The sequence below is a fragment of the Phyllobates terribilis genome, unplaced genomic scaffold (assembly GCF_046119375.1).
Source record: "Phyllobates terribilis strain yellow unplaced genomic scaffold, ASM4611937v1 Scaffold_8__6_contigs__length_399053987, whole genome shotgun sequence".
Taxonomy (NCBI): Eukaryota; Metazoa; Chordata; class Amphibia; order Anura; family Dendrobatidae; genus Phyllobates; species Phyllobates terribilis.
In genome coordinates this window covers 251,440,374-251,456,555 of record NW_027362768.1, presented here as the reverse complement: position 1 = coordinate 251,456,555, position 16,182 = coordinate 251,440,374, and the positions used below count along the sequence as shown (strand labels likewise).

Below are 16,182 nucleotides of genomic sequence, written 5' to 3'. Positions count from 1 at the left end.
ACGTGGGCACACAGCCTGACAAAGCCTCTGGCATGCCAAAGTAAGGAAGCTTATTTGCCGTGCAATGCTCCTCTGGGAAATTTAATATGCAAATTGCCTCTTCAGAGAAAAAGAGGACTTAAACTCTATCGCGCCACCTATTGTAAGCAGCAATCCTACAAGTCACAATTAACCCTTTAAAGAGTTGTGCAATATGACTTAGGATAATAGCCAAATCAGAATCTCAATTTGCAAACGCGGTGTTTCGGGCTGTTGGCCCTCGTCAGTGCAAAGTATGAGAACTGATTTGGCTAGGTGAGAGGCTCTGGACTGAGGTCTAAAACTGAGGACTTGTAGAATTGCTGCTTCCAATAGGTGGCGCTATAGAATTAAAGCCCTCTTTTTCTCTTAAGAGACAATTTGAATATGGAGTTCCTATGAAACCCTGTATGGAGCCGAGCTTCAAAGGAGACTCATTTCTGCTACATGCAGCGATGCTGTGGCATCACTGCACATAGCACAAGCGATTGGATGATCGCATCTTTAAGTCCTTTAAGGGGGCTAACAGTAAAAAATAAATCCTAAAAAAAGTTGAAATCACCACCCTTTCCCCGCATTGAGAAGATATTAAGATAAAAAAATACACATGTGGTATCGCTACACTCAAATGTCCAATCTATCAAAACATAAAAACAATTAACTCAATTGGTAAACACCATAAATCACAAAAAAATTCAAGAACGACAAAATTATGATTTCTTTTGATAGCCGCAATTCCACAAAAGGCTGTGACAAGTGATCAAAAGTCAATTCTATCCCAAAATGGTTCTAACAAAAACATCATCTCGCCCTACAAAAAATAAGCCATCACACAGCTACATCGGTCGAAAAACAAATGTCACAGGTCTCTGAACATGGTGACAACCCCCCAAAACTTGCAAACTTCAGTTTTTTTCTTCACCACTAACTTCATTTAAAAAAAAAATGGAAATGTTGGGTATCCCCATAATCGTATTGATGAGAATCATGTTGCAGTCTCATTTTTAACAACAAAATGTACACAGTAAAAACAAATTCACAAAAAAAAAATATTCCCCCCCACAATTTCACCATACTTGAAGGGGATGAAAAAACAAACGGAAAATGGAAATTGGCTACGGCAAAAATAAAAAACCAAGTAAAAAAAATTAAAAATGTAATATAATGTAAAAATAAAAATCTGATCATTTGTATCGCTGTGTCCGTAATTACTCGACTTCAACAATTAACCTATTTAAGGCTGTGTGCCCACGATGCGTTTAAGCGTTTCCGCAGCAGCAAAAACGCTGCAGAAACGCTTAAAAAACGCATGGTAGAAGGCCTGCCATGTTCCCCAATGATAATCCGCATATGCTGTGCACATGCTGCGGAAATTTCCGCTGTGGATTATCTTTGCGGAAAAAAACGCAGCACTACCAATTATTTTGCGGAAGCGCTGCGTTTTCGCCGCCATTGACTTGCATTGGAACGCATGGATTACGCATCACTGAATATGTAGATGCGCATTCCACGCGTTTCAATGTGCAGATGGTACCCGGGTCTAGAGGACAGGAGACTCTCCTCCGGACCTGGGTACCATGGAACCTGTAAAAAAAGAATAAAATAAAAAATAAATGTTATATTTACCTTCTGACGGCCCCCACTGCGCTCGTCCTCCCTTGCCGGCAGATCGCGGTGGACTGAAGGACCTGCGCTGACGTCATAGTCATGTGACGGCAGGTCCTTCAGTGTAGTGTACCGCGAGCAGCGGGCAGCCAGGACGGAGCGAAGCAAGACTGCAGGGGCCATCAGAAGGTAAATATAGATTTATTTTTAACCATTCTTTGGGGTCACACTATATAAATCCATGCAGGTTTCTCTCCCCGCTGACAGGAAGGGGGGGAGCCGGGCAGCAGGTCTCTCTCCCCGCTTGAGATGTAATAACATTACAGTGAAGCTAATCAAGAGAATGGCCTATTGAGTAAAAAAGGTTTAGTGTTAATCATGCTTTTTTTTTTTTTTTTTTTTAAAGAAAAAAAATGCCTTTTTATACATAACACAATCTGTATTAAAAATAGAAATCTTGGAATTTTCACACTGGCAACAGGCTTTTTTATACTCTGACATCTTTTGTTTCAGTAAACAAACACATAGACCCGGACCATCTTTTGTATTGAGCCTGTGCAAAGGTCATAATAAAATTAAAACAAAAAAGTTGTATTAAATGTCTAAGCAGCGTATGCAAAGGTAAAGGGTCAGCTGTGACACCGCCTATTGCGATTGGTGGCTCCTGTGATATCAGCTGCATAGAGGTGTTACTTTTAGTGTTGAGTGAACGTGCTCAGACAGGGCGTTATCAGAGCAGGCTCGTTTGCTTAATGAGAGTCTTCGGCGTGCTCGAAAAATATGTTCGCGTACCCTTGGCTGCATGTCTCGTGGCTGTTAGACAGCCACAACAAATGCGGGGATTGCCTGTTTGTTAGGTAATGCATGAATATGTTGCAGCTGTCTAACAGCCACAAGACATGCAGCTGCGGTGACAAACATTTTTTGAGCACACCGAAGACACTCTGTTAGCACACTAGCAGGCTCGAATGACGCCTTATCTGAGCATGTTCGCTCAACACTAGTTACCTGTCATTGTAATTTTGACTACATTGAGAAGAAAACTGTAAACTATTCCTGAAAAGAGATGGAAGTCTTAGCATTCCCCTGTAGTAAGCTTGAAAATTGCAAGATTACAAAAGTTTATGAAAAAAAAATAAAAAATTGACAACTTTTTTTTGTAAATGAATATGAAGACCCGATTTAAACAATAGGTCATCTCCTGATTATCGTTTCCCTTTAAGAGCTATACAATTAGCCTATATACACCTAATTAAAGGGTTGTCCGATCTTAAAACTACAAGACTGCAGTTTATGTGACTGCAGCCATGTGAATCCTCACAAAGCACACTGAACTATGAGGATTTTCCGGTGCTGAAACTGGGAACTGTGGTCATGTGCCAGCAAGTGTGTGTGAAATGCATACTCCCGGCTGCATACCGACTAGATGGGCACAGCCTTGCTCGATGCAAGTGTATTGAGCGAGGCCAGAAAGAGTCTAGTCGGAATGTGTCCGCAAGTGTGCACATTAAATACGTCCCGTTGCATGACCGTCACCCCAAGAAAATCCTAACAGCTCGAGATGTGAGGATTCACAAGTCTGCAGTCACAAAGTGAGTAGTTTAAGACAAGACAACCCTTTAAAAGGCACACTAGAGCTGTGTGTTTAGTGTAAAAAAAAAAAAAAAAAAAGACAAAATTCTATCATAAGAAAGCAGAGAACCTCTCTTATTGCTTTGTCTCTACGTACACATTAGATTTACACTAATCAAATCTGTTTTCAGTGGGACTCCTAGACCACCTAATGTGTATGGGAGCTTCTGATTCTCCTGTCGAGCATAATGTTAGGAGAGTTCAGGATTAACCAAATTCAAAACCTTGAATCTGCTGTTCTCCCAGGAGACAAGTTGTTGCCCAATGGAAAACACATGAACACTTGGTTGACTGTTCAATCAACTGTCGACTTCCCTATATATATGAACGACAGAAATCCAAAGAGGCAGGTGGTTGAGTGACAGCCATCCAAGGTGTATGGGTACCATTAGAGGTTAAGAAATCTGTTTGTGTTATTTTGCAGAAATGTTCTGAATTTGTTTCACAGACCGACTTGAACGCATATTCCCTCAAAGAATTTGTATAATATTTGTATGCTCACATTCACTGCAAAATTTATTTTAATACTTTAGTGTAGCAACGTGGAAAAAAACCCCAAACTTCCAATAAAGTCTTTCAACTACATCCTTGCCGATTAAGTTAAGACAGACCTGTGTATCCCTATGGTTACAGGCTACAAACTGTGGGCACTCCTATTGCCTACCATCTGTCCTCTACATCTTGCTCTGTTTGTGGTTTGTAATTATGGGACATTGTGAATGACTGCTTGCAATGAGGCTTCATTTTGTTGTCCCTAGATAACTACATTTCCATATAGATAATGGGATTGCAGAGTTGTACATAACCCTTTAAAAGGGTTATTTTTATCTGATCTTTCATGGACAAGACAGGAATAACCAAGTCCTGTCCACTATAGGTGGGATTACAAAAACTCCCACAGAAATTTAAAAATTAATGGGAGTCACAGAAACCGTGTAGCACAGTGAGCAAAGCCATGTCCACAGATAGGCTCACTTCACAGCACTGTCTCAGTAATTCTCATCTCTGTCTATGGGAGTTACACAAACCGCATAGCACAGCTGTATTTGTAACCCTGCCTCTGGTGGTTGGGATCTAGAAGCAGTAATCTGTATATCAGCCAGAAGATGGGAATAACCCTTTCAGTATCTGACCAATACATAATAGAACAACAGTATCTTGCCCAACAGCATCGAAAACACTTATTAAAAAAGTAAATTACAGCAAATACATACAGTTCTGGATCCAGAGTGTCATTTTTCCGTTTGGAGAACTGGTCTTTGCTGATTGTTCTAAAATTAACAAAACAAAAACAGTGAAAAAAAAAAAAAAAAAAAAAAACGACCAACAAGCTAAGAATAAATATACTTTTAAATACATTTTTTATTACCATACATGAGTCAGTCCCTCTCGAGGGAGAGGGACTGACTCATGTTTACCAGGTGCCCCATCATGCTTTGCCTCCTTTGATAATCTAGATTCATTGATGTATATTCATGTGTGTAATTTTTACCAATTGTTATCGGCAAAGTTTTCCAACTCAATAGTGTTTGATATAAAGCCTGGCAATACTCCCTTAGCCTTGAGTACTTGTCCACTGCATCCAGCTACACAGATGGTTCAGTTTAGGTCTACCTACAGGCAGGCTTCAGCAGCACAGTCTCCTACCACTGACAGTATGTGATAATTGAGAGTAATCCTACCACAGAAAGGATTTTAGGACTGAACTTTTAATATGACTGCTCAAACAATGGAACTACTACTTCTAAAGTATTTGAAGAGATTTCTTTATTATATTGTCAATTAATGTACAAGATGTGTTTATGTAATTTATTTCAATGAAAAACTCAAAAATCACAGTAACAAAAAGAAATGACTGCTCTATTGGACAGTGGCTTTGTGTAAACTACAGTGATGTAGAGGTTTTTATATACAAGTAGGAGAAAGATTTGTTCCAAACAACTGACTTTTGGCCGCCAAAAGGTACCTATAGGTGGGATGTCCTAATACACATGTGGATACTTATTTGCCATCCCCTAATCAGATGGTAACAGAGAAAATCTGCATGAACATTACAGCATGCCACGGATTTCAAAATCTGCCCCTTGCTCATTTTTGTTTGGATTTTGAACAAAACCTTAAGATAAATGGGCTGTAAAGGCAGCACCAGCCAGGATACTGCCAGCTATTGTGTTTACAAAACTTTCTACTGCAAAAAAGTTGCAAATCATAGTGCACGCCACAATTTGCAACTTTTAAAGTGTTTATAAATAGTGGGTGAGTTTTGCAAAAGGGTGCAGTGCCTTAGAGAGCCCCAGAATTAGTGTAAACGTGACTGGTGTAAATTTATTGTTTTGGCAAGTGCATGGCAGGAAATAAGCCATTTATTAAAAGGTGCATGCCCACAGGGAAGAAAAAAAAAAAACCTTGACGGAAAATAAGCCTACATAGTCATATAGAAATACAAACATACAAATTCTAAATTTAAGAGAAATATCTTCACTTACGTTTGTGGTTGTGTGGGGTCGTCACCTAGAGACACACTCTCCCCTTGGATCTCGTTGAAGCATTTCTCACAGAAGTGGTACCTATCAGCAAGAAGGCCATATTTGGGTGAACTGTGCGTTCACGCAACGACCGCCGAACCACGCGAGACGGGAAGCCATCAGTCAGAGGATGTTGCAGGAGAGAGACAGGGTGTACGCAGGAGGTCACATCAGGCCAAGCCACGAGCCCAGGTATTTTTTTTTTTTATATAAAGGATTTTTGGGATTTCATTGCAATCAAAGCCACCACAGGTACAAGCAAGGGAAGGGCAAGAAATGAACATAAAACAGAGAAAAAAAAGCAGGGTTGGGGTGGGCATGACAAAAGCCAGACAAACAGACAGACAAAGCAGAAAGCCAATGCAAAGCACAGATTAGCAAAGGATTCTCTTGAAATGGGATTACAAGCAGCAAAATCATCACAGCAAATCAAAGGGAGGATTAAACAAAAACTAATAAAACAAGGTTCAGAGACAAGGGTAGAGTTTGTCATCTTGCTCCACTTAGACATATGGTTTAACTTAAAAAGTCACCAATATCGGAGATATGGATATTAAACACACATTCATTTTTATATACATACACACCACACTTCACACAAAGCAGGTAAACTAAGTATTAAACATGTCACCAATTTTCTAAATAAATATATTTCTAAAGGTGCTATTGACATGAAATTCTCACCAGATGTTGGCAACAACCCATCCAATCCACAAAGGCACAGGAATCAAATCATAGATGTCCAGAAATTAAGTTGTAATAATGAGAAATGACACGGAAAATTTATTTTAGAAGCTTACTGAAATCTATTTAATACTTTGTACAAAAGTCTTTGTTGGTGATGACCGTTTCAAGACGCCTACTGTATAGAGAAACTAGTCGCATGCATTGCTCAGGTGTGATTTTGGCCCATTCTGACAAATACTGTTCAAATCCTGTAGGATCTGTGGGCTTCTATGAACTAAGCTTTACTTGCTTCCATAAAATTTCTATTGGATTCAGGTCAGGTGATTGGCTGGACCATTCTAGCAGCTTTAACCAATTGAGAGTTTCCTTGGCTGTGTGCTTGGGATCATTATCCAAGTGGTAACGTTTCTCCTTGCGGAGAGTGACATGTTAAGCATGTCAAGGTGAGGAGACTTAAGCCGCAATGCTCCTCTGGGAAATATGCAAATGGTCTCTTCAGAGAGGAAGAGAACTAGCACTTCTGTCACCTATAGGAAGTAGCAATCCTAAAAGTCAATATTGACCCTTGTCACATGACTTAGGATAAAAGCCAGCCAAACCAGTACTCACACTTTGCACTGACAAGGGGCAGTACCCCAAAACACGGTCCGCAAATTGAGTTTCTGGTTCTGGCTTTTATCCCAAGTCATGTGACAATTAGTTTGCTAAAATTTTCAGGTATTGAGAAGGTCCATAAACGAGCAAGGGGAGGTGATTTGAGAAGAAAGGTTTGGAACCGTGAAACATTTTGGATATTTAAACTACATACATGAAGTCATAATGGCTTGAATACCCACCAGGACTTGATTCTCCAATAGTTAATGTCGCTTATATAATGTAAGATTTTCTCTATATTTTGTTTTGTTTTCTTTTTTTAAATATGAGTTTTTACGGTTTTCGATTTATCCTATGGGACTTATGCTGATTGACCTTGTTTTTCCCTCATAACACTCAGCTGAACCTCTAATGAACATGCTAGGCCTGCTGGTTTTCTGGTCAGCAGATTTATATATGTGTAGCTTTCTTCCTTACTAGCTATACCATGATTAAGGCGTCAGAAAAAAACAGACCAACTAGTTTCAGCTTATGTCTTTTGGATCTCATTTGGTGACCTACTACAGTTTTTAATGTGAACAATAAAATGTCACTTTTTATATCTTTGGCTACCGCTGGAGGATTTTCTTGTTTTTCTGCTGTTTCTTCATGTGTTCAACACTTTTTCCCGCTGCTATTTCTCATTACAGAACTTAACTTACGTACATCTATGGTTTGATTTCTATTCCCGTGTGGACTGGATGGGTTGTTACCAACATCTGGTGAGAATTTCGAGTGAAGAGCACCTTTAGAAATATGTTTACTTAGAAAACTGATGACATGTCCAATACTTCTTTCACCCGAATATAACATACAATACAATATACTATACAAACATTATATACATATATATTATACACACACACACACACACAGGTATCTGGAACTTGGAATTCAAATATGAATATACGGCTTGCGCCTCTTTTGCATATCCAGAAATAATTGTATACTGGGTATGTGAAAACAGCTTTGGTCTTCATTCCAGTGCCTGGTACTCTTCTAGGTGTTCAGGCAGTCTACGTATACCTGGACCATAACAATTCAATGGTGCAGGTTTAAAGGGAAACAGAGCACATTTTCAACCCTCCCTACCCAAACTGTTTATATGCACATGTAGCTCTTTCAAAGAAGAGACCAGCAATACCTTTACATGGCCAGTCCATTCCTCCGTTGAGAAATTAGCGTTTGAATTTATATGAAAATGAGTCTGTATAAACACCTACAATGAATGGGAAGCAGACACCATCATATCAGAAACATATCAACCCTCCCCCCCCTTGAAGAAGCTACCGTGAAACGTGCGTTGGGGCCAGTAATTCGTCCCTTCAGGTTATATATATATATATATATATATATATATATATATATATATATATATATATATATATATATATATATATATATATATATATATATATATATATATATATACACACTACTTTTTTTCCCATTGATTCTTCCATTACTAGAGCACTTTACACTTATCTACCTTTATTAGCCTTATGGGGGTCTAACTACTCTGCACTGTAGAAGGCACTTTTTGCCCAATCATGTATTTCAGTATTATGTTAAGCGTCCTGTCATTATGTTATTTTTTGTGAAAATTGATTATTAAGTTGTATTAGGGTGAACTACCTTTTGCCTAAATCTGTATTGTTACTTTGGCATGAGCCTGGAGCCAGGCCAGTGAGGAGCATACTGATCTCCCCCTGTATAGTGCTGGGCATTGCTCTACTTGTTTCCTGAGTTTTTGGACCTACTAAATTGCCTCTATATGTATATGAATTTATGGTAGGAATTAACATCTATGTTATGAAACAGAATAGGAGATCCCTATTGCGGAATGACATATGACCTGTGGATGAATCTATTCTACTAATTCTTTCCCCATATATATTTTTTAAATAAGCGTTTAAAATATTTTCAATAAAGGTTGATATGTTTCTGATATGATGGCGTCTACTTCCCATTCATTATAGGTTGTTGTTGATTATGGAAGTGCCTTAAGATCTATTTGGCTGTGCTTAGGTTGAATGTGCATATAATTAGTTAGGGGGGTAAAATGGTCCTGACAGATTCCCTTTAAGAACCAGGGTCTTTCACCCTAAACTTACAATGGAAGGTCTAATTTGTATGTGGCTTTTCATTTTAGATGCATTGTAACAAAAGACAAAAAAGGGAAAGTCTGTTTAGCTGGCCAGTTAAAAAATGGCTGCAGCCAAAGACTCATTTGTCCAATTCATCTTTCTTAAGCAGAGCATACATTTGAAAAGAGTGAGAAATAAGTTATTACTTTAGGGAGAGCTCATGGTGTAGTAGGAAAAAAAATATTCAGGTAAAAAAAAAATAAAATTGTTGTTTTTTAGGATGACAATGGATGATGTATAAAAGAAAAAAAAAACTGCGAATTGGTTTCCATTATCTATTGCATAATAAAAATTATAATGGTAAAAATACTGTGACAACGATCGCTAGTAATTTCATGAAGAACTGCGCTGCTGCAGGTTATTTATCAGTATCTTCTTTATGTGTACATAGGGATAGACTGGTCAATCGCCTACTGAAGCACTGAACAGACTAGACTAGTCCAGCTCCACCCCCAGCCAGATTGCCAAGGTATAATTTTTCTGAAAAGTTGGAGGGTTTTTAGAAAATAAATACAAGTGGCTGTAATTTTACAGCCAGGCTGGATTTCATGCTGCCCGCAGTTTGGGCAGCATTAATCACCCGACAGGTTTTCTTTATTCTCAATATTTATTTTCAACAGCACACATCTCTCCTGCCTCTTCACTTCCTTGTTGCTGGTGAGGTGGGCACTGCTACTTGTGAGGAAGCACTGGATCAGTAGCATTGTACAGATAACCATGCTTATGAACAAGCACAGGGCAAGTCAGCAATGCCTAGGGGAACTGTTCTGGAAACAGTTAATGGGAGGTCCAGACTTGATTTTGCATGATTGATAACTTTGGATCAGGAGCTGACAGGGTGGGTGTGCTGGGGGAGAGGTGAGCAGCTGTTTAAACATCCAAATGGTCATTTCATGATAATCTTGCAGTCTAGGCTTGTTGCTCATCACCTGATGAACGTGCAAAATGCTTGTTCGTTGGGTAACATGATTTTTTTTGTGCTGCAGAAATAGAAAATTAAAAAAAAAAACATCGTTCTCGGCAGCACATTGGCCTCTATAAACAGGACTGGCAATAGCAGGATATATGTACTGAATGATCTAGTTCAGATTTCAGTGTGCTTTGTTAAGCATGGTCTGCCACTGGAAACAGGCTGCTAAAAGACTGCTGATCGGTATAGATTTACTAATTGGCGGTCCTTTAATAAAGCTAGTCTCTTCACGTAGACTAACCTTATTTGCTGTATAGAAATAAATGAGCTGGAGAGAAATTGGTAAGATCCAATGAGTTAACTCATCAGCCTGGAATGTAGCCATGGTGGTTGATCTCCTTGGCAACAAGCAGTAAACAATGTGATAAACTCTTGCAGCATAACAGCAGCAAAGAGAAAAGTTAAGTCAGTTGCTACTTTGCTTGTTTTATGAGGTGTACAACGATTGGGGCAGATAAAGATTTCAAGGGGCTGACAAACTAACCATGCTGTGAGCAGTCTGATACACAGGACTGAGAACAAGCAATGAAAAATGTACATAAACACTTAACAGTTCCATGAATGATTGACAGCGGAGCAAAACGACAAACTCAGAACAAATCCATAACATGACAAATGGAACAAGTCATTACATGATGCTAGCAATGTTGAGCTGCCAAAGCAATACTTTGAAAGTATACCATTAATATGAAGAGCCACAAATTCAATCTAACCATACTCTCCAATCTAGAAACATCATGAGATAGGAGCACCTTCAATGTAAGCATGTTCCATTGCCATTGAGCATTTTCAACACAGCCCCCACCATACTGAAGTTATGAGGTCCTATTAGCCACTTCCACGTTACCAATAAAAAGGCCATGTGGGTCGCACTTAAAGAGGACATATAGGTTGGTGGCTCTTCCTAATTAGTGGTCCTGAATATTTTGGGGCATTCAGATTCTCCTAAATGTCCACTGGGCTCTTAATTCTTGCTTCCTAAAAGCCATCTAGATTGCTGTTCATTTCTAATAATTGAGCAAACAGTTTGCTTAATGTTAATAGCCATGCGGCTTCTGCAAAACTGTGTGGCTAACCAGGTTTTGCAAGCTTTAGAAAAGCTGCAAACAATTTGACAGGAATAAGGATTTAAAGGTGTTGACAAAATGCTTCTCATTAAAAATTGCTAAGGAATCGGCTATTTTGGGCCTTAAAGGGGGTTATCTGGGCATATAGTATACTACAGCAAATTAGTAGGTGTCCAACACCTGGAGCTCCAACCAATATCAGATCTTATTGGATCCAGAAATGGCTGGATGTGAACACCATCAACGGAGTAGCGCTGAGAAACTACGTTTTAAGTGTTTACATCCAGCCGCCACCAGAGCAGATAACATCTGATCAGTGGGGGTGCTGGGTATCAGATACCCATCGATCTACCATTGTCCTCCTATCCCTATCCAGGGCCGAGTGCGTGCTTGTTTTCTACAGGACAAGCTATAGTTGTCATTGGTACATATGGTACACTGGGTTGCTTACTGAAATTGTTTGATAATTGTTTTTACTCTATTTTTAGGGATACAAATAAACATTAATTCCTTCCAACATTGATTCTCAAGATCTATGTTTTCTTTATTTCTATGTATTTTCTCCTTAATCTAAAGCATTCACTGTGTGGGTTAACTTGGGCCACAAGCATTTTTATTTATTTTTTTGGGGGGGGGGGGGGGAGGGGAAGAGAGGGTGTGATTTTTTTCTTTTCACCTTACTCACAAGGGGCTTAACTATGCAATTGTTCAATCTCTAGCGGTAGATGTGGATGAAGCAGCTTTAAAACCGATTGTAATTGTAGCTGATGCAAAAGATTCAATAAGAACTTTCTATACATGTGTATAGTTAGAGGTTGTGTGTTACAAAATGTAAATGAGCCTTTAATGCATTTATTTCAGCTATTTGATTAATGGAGGTCAGAATTGAAGCCCCAAAGAGGCACTAGGAATAGCAGGGATTGCCGCTGACATTGAAGATGTGGCTCTTCACAGGACTCATCTACATTTTAGCTGAGAAAAAAGATCTAAACAAAATGCCTGCCCACACATAACAGTAAATGTTTTGTGAATTAAAAGATAGACAAACTTATGTTAAGTACCTTTATTTAGTGTATGACTAGATAGAGCATAGAAGCCAAGACATCTATTGATTACAGGCAGGGTACAAACAGAAGCAGAAATAGGGTGACGAGAAACGGCACTTCTCAAAATATATACCGTATATATATATATTTTTTACATGAATATAACTTCAAACTCCCAAGCACAGGTACTGGAATATATAGCTCCCCATCTCAAAGCTTACAACAGTGCAGTACGGTGGTGAATGTCAAAGGCCAGAACAAATCCTTTAAAGAGCATTTCCACTCAGATGAACACTGAGACCATCACTATTCCAATATATAAAAAAATTGGTAGTACATTTTCAGTATAGGTTTGAAAGCTTAATTTCCTGATTCAGGCCAATTTTAAAGAAAACCCCCACATTCAAAAGAAAAATAACTAAAGTGCAGGATTTTGCAGTAAAATCTTGTTTTCTATATCATTGTATTGAAGGGTTTTGCTATTAACCGGCAGCACGGACCACCTAAAATCTGTGTTGCGTGCTGCATTAAACGAGGCAGCATCCTACAAGCTGCAGTCTCCAGTGCGGAGTGAGCGCTGTAAGATGCTCGTTTCTGCTCTGAAGATGGCAACCTGGTATCAGGAACAAAAGACTGTCTAGTTTAGTTAAATCTGTAGCACAGACCTCAGCGGTCCATGAGAGTTCACAGCAAAATCCTCTAATAGAATTGTTTAGAAGAACAATCGTACTGCACTAAAAATAGCATATCTTTTGGAAGTGGATGTACTCCTTTACATTTGTATGCCAGATTTGTAATTTAACCCCCTTCAGCAAAAGGACATTGCGATAATGTGCTGGGAAGGGGTCCTCAGGAGCTATAATCCCTTCACAGGTGGCAGATATCAGCTATATTACATAGCCGTCACCTGCATCTAACAGCGGAGACTGGTGCAGAGTTCCGCTGGCCAAGGCTGCTCACCATTTAAATGCCGCTGTCAATCTGACTGCACCGTTTAAATAGGAAGCCTTGTCAGTATTAGCACGCACGACTCTTATGCACCCCCCAACCTCCCTGTGTCTGCGGGGGATCACAGCGTTACTATATATACATATAGATCTAATTTAATCCAATCAGTACATTTTTGGGGGGTTTTCTTGGTACATCTCACCTCCCTAAGAAACCGTACATGAAAATCAGTATCAATAAAAAACGCCCTCACCGTGCAAAAAATAAGCCCTCACTCAGCCTAATCAAGGAAAACGGAAAAAAAAAGTTACTGGTCTTGTGAAATGGAGGCTCCAGGCATATTGCATCCATATTTGAAAATGAAATGACCGCAGCTCTGAGCACTAATCAGAATACTGCACCCAGGGAAAAAAAGAGCAGAATGGATCCAGGAGTACTCGCAGATTTGACTGGAATTGCTCTTTAAGGTTTGAAATTTAATATTATAAAATGGATGCTTTTCTGGGAGCACTTACCTATTTTGATAACTGTAGTATGTGGCATCACGTGGAATTGTGCATAGTTGTTTGCCATAACAGCATAGGGTTTGTGGAGAGAATTCAAGCTGTAAGACAGTGTGAAGTGGAAATAGGTTGTTAAAAAGCACCGAACCATAAATCTCATGCTCACAGTGTACAAATATTCAAGGCTAATATTTTTAGCTAGGCATCTTTTACAATGGTTTGAAAGTAAATATAAAAGTTTGGATGTAAGGCTCTTACCCTATATACATGTAGCCATTAGAAAACAAGAAAAGAAAAAAATAAAAAGCAAACATTGTACAAACCTTTCTGCCACAACAGTATCCCAGACTCTGCATGACTGGATCAATCTCCTGCTCAAACACTTCGGCTAACTTTGAGCAGTACTTGTAAACGCGAGAAGTTTTTCGGTTATATAGCCAAGCATTGTTAAACATCAGCCAGATGTCTTCCACATACTGCCACGGTTCCTGGTACTGCCCGGTGTCTAACTTGCGTTTTATGGTTGATAGGTCCATAGGAGTCTTCACAATCTCAAAGTAATCCTGCAGGACAGAGGTATTTTTCTGAATCATAAGAAGTTATAACGCATTACTGGTCTGAGAGGATGCAAAGCAAAAATAAAAGCAAAGCACAATCCTAGCATTAAAATATGGGATTACTTACCAATGTATATTTTGTAAGTCAAAACCCAATGGTATAAGCAGAGCGGGCAAAAAAAATTTAAATACACACCCCCAATCACAAACTCCTTCCTACCTAATCACAACCCCCACCAAAGAACCACATTAATGCATATATGTTGGCTTAATATGCTTTCACTGTACTTTAAAGTTCAAATTACAGCTGTAAATAAAAAAAAATGTGGAATTTTTTTTGGGAAATCTATGGCAGGTGTCTGTGGATATATAGACAGATTCTTCCAACCAGGGAATTTAGAAGATCTCCATCACCATTTAAAATGGAACCCGTTGTGTCCAGAAATGCCATATACCTTCAGGAATAGGGTTAATCAGCATGTAAAGCATTAAAAGGGTATTCCCATATTCAAGATCCTATCCCAATATGTAGTAGGTGTAATAATAATATGAGCAAATGCCTCCAATTAGAAATGTAGTAAAGTTTTTTTGATTCGCTATGTCTTTCCTCATGTACAGGCATTGCAGGACCTTAAGTATCCATGGTTACGTCAACTGATAAAGTGACAGTTAGCTAGCTGCTAGTGATCGTAACCATGGATACCTAAGGTCCTGCAATGCCTGCACATGAGGAAAGACATGGTAAATCCAAAAAACTATACCACATTTCTAATTGGAGGTATCTGCTAATATTATTATTATTACACCTACTACATATTGGGATACGATCTTGGAGATGGGAATACCCCTTTAAATCCTGCCTGGCTGCTTTACTGGAGGAGCAGCTACAGGGAGGAGAAAATGAACTTCTATACTTTCCCTGTAGCCGCTCTCTTCCTGCGGTTACAATCAGCTGAGCAGACTGTCTATCAATGTGCTGGCGAATGAACACAGTGTGCACTATATAGTGAGCAATGATTGTCACTGCGTCCTTCACCCCTTATGGCAGGAAGAGAGCGGCTGCAGGGAGAGAATAAGAGTTCATTTTCTTCTTGTAGCCGCGGATCCAGTAAGCCACAGGCTTTAGACACCATTTACCTTCAGATTAAGCCGGAAAACAGGGTTACCCTGAAATGCAGGTAAACTGGATTTCTGATAGTGACAGGTTCCCTTCAAATATTGGAAAATTAGAAAGCTACAACCCCCTTTGCAATCACTTTTCCGTTTTGCTTCAGTGCAACTAAAATTAAATATAATGTAACTTTACCAAAATATTTAATTAATGTACATCATGCATGTCAAACTCTGGCCTGCAGGGTGATTATACTTGGCCCACGACCCCGGCATCCCCCCATTTATCCTAGCATTGCACTTTCAACTGCATTGGCAGTCCAATTGATACCAATACAATTGAACGAGATGATGGAAGAGGGAAGCATGCTCCCTCCTCCATCATGCTCACTCTGTCTGATGTCTCCGCACTAGTGATGATCGAGCAACAAGCATGCTCTAGATTTACGAGCATGATCAGGTGAGCACCAATTATCTTCAGCGTGCTCGGGCCGTTAAGTTTTCCTCGCTCCCTGAATATGATTTGCGACTGTTTGACAGCTTTAATACATGTGAGGAATGCTGGAAAAACACTACTCAGCACTGCAGGTAACGGAGAAACCAATGGTTGGCCTGAGGAAGAGGTTTGTACACTTCGAAACGCGTTGACTAAATAAACCACTTAAACTCTGATTGGCATCCCTCATCCTTTCTAAATGGCAGCGCAGAATTAACCCATTGGTTTCTCCATTACC

The 16,182-nt window shown here is 39.3% G+C and overlaps 1 protein-coding gene across 4 annotated transcripts in view; it reads right to left on the bottom strand.

Annotated features, from left to right (window-relative positions):
• The window catches only part of EP300 (E1A binding protein p300), a 106,973-nt gene that overhangs the window by 24,482 nt on the left and 66,309 nt on the right, over nt 1-16,182 (bottom strand). Inside the window, exons 18-21 of one of the 4 annotated variants that reach the window (XM_073644154.1) lie at nt 14,105-14,365; nt 13,794-13,882; nt 5,742-5,852; nt 4,470-4,526 (exon numbers count right to left, since the gene is read on the bottom strand). In XM_073644154.1, coding sequence (XP_073500255.1) covers nt 4,470-4,526; nt 5,742-5,852; nt 13,794-13,882; nt 14,105-14,365 — 518 coding nt within the window. The remainder of the gene's footprint in view (nt 1-4,469; nt 4,527-5,741; nt 5,853-13,793; nt 13,883-14,104; nt 14,366-16,182) is intronic. The other 3 variants (XM_073644156.1, XM_073644155.1, XM_073644157.1) reach the window with 3 other exon arrangements.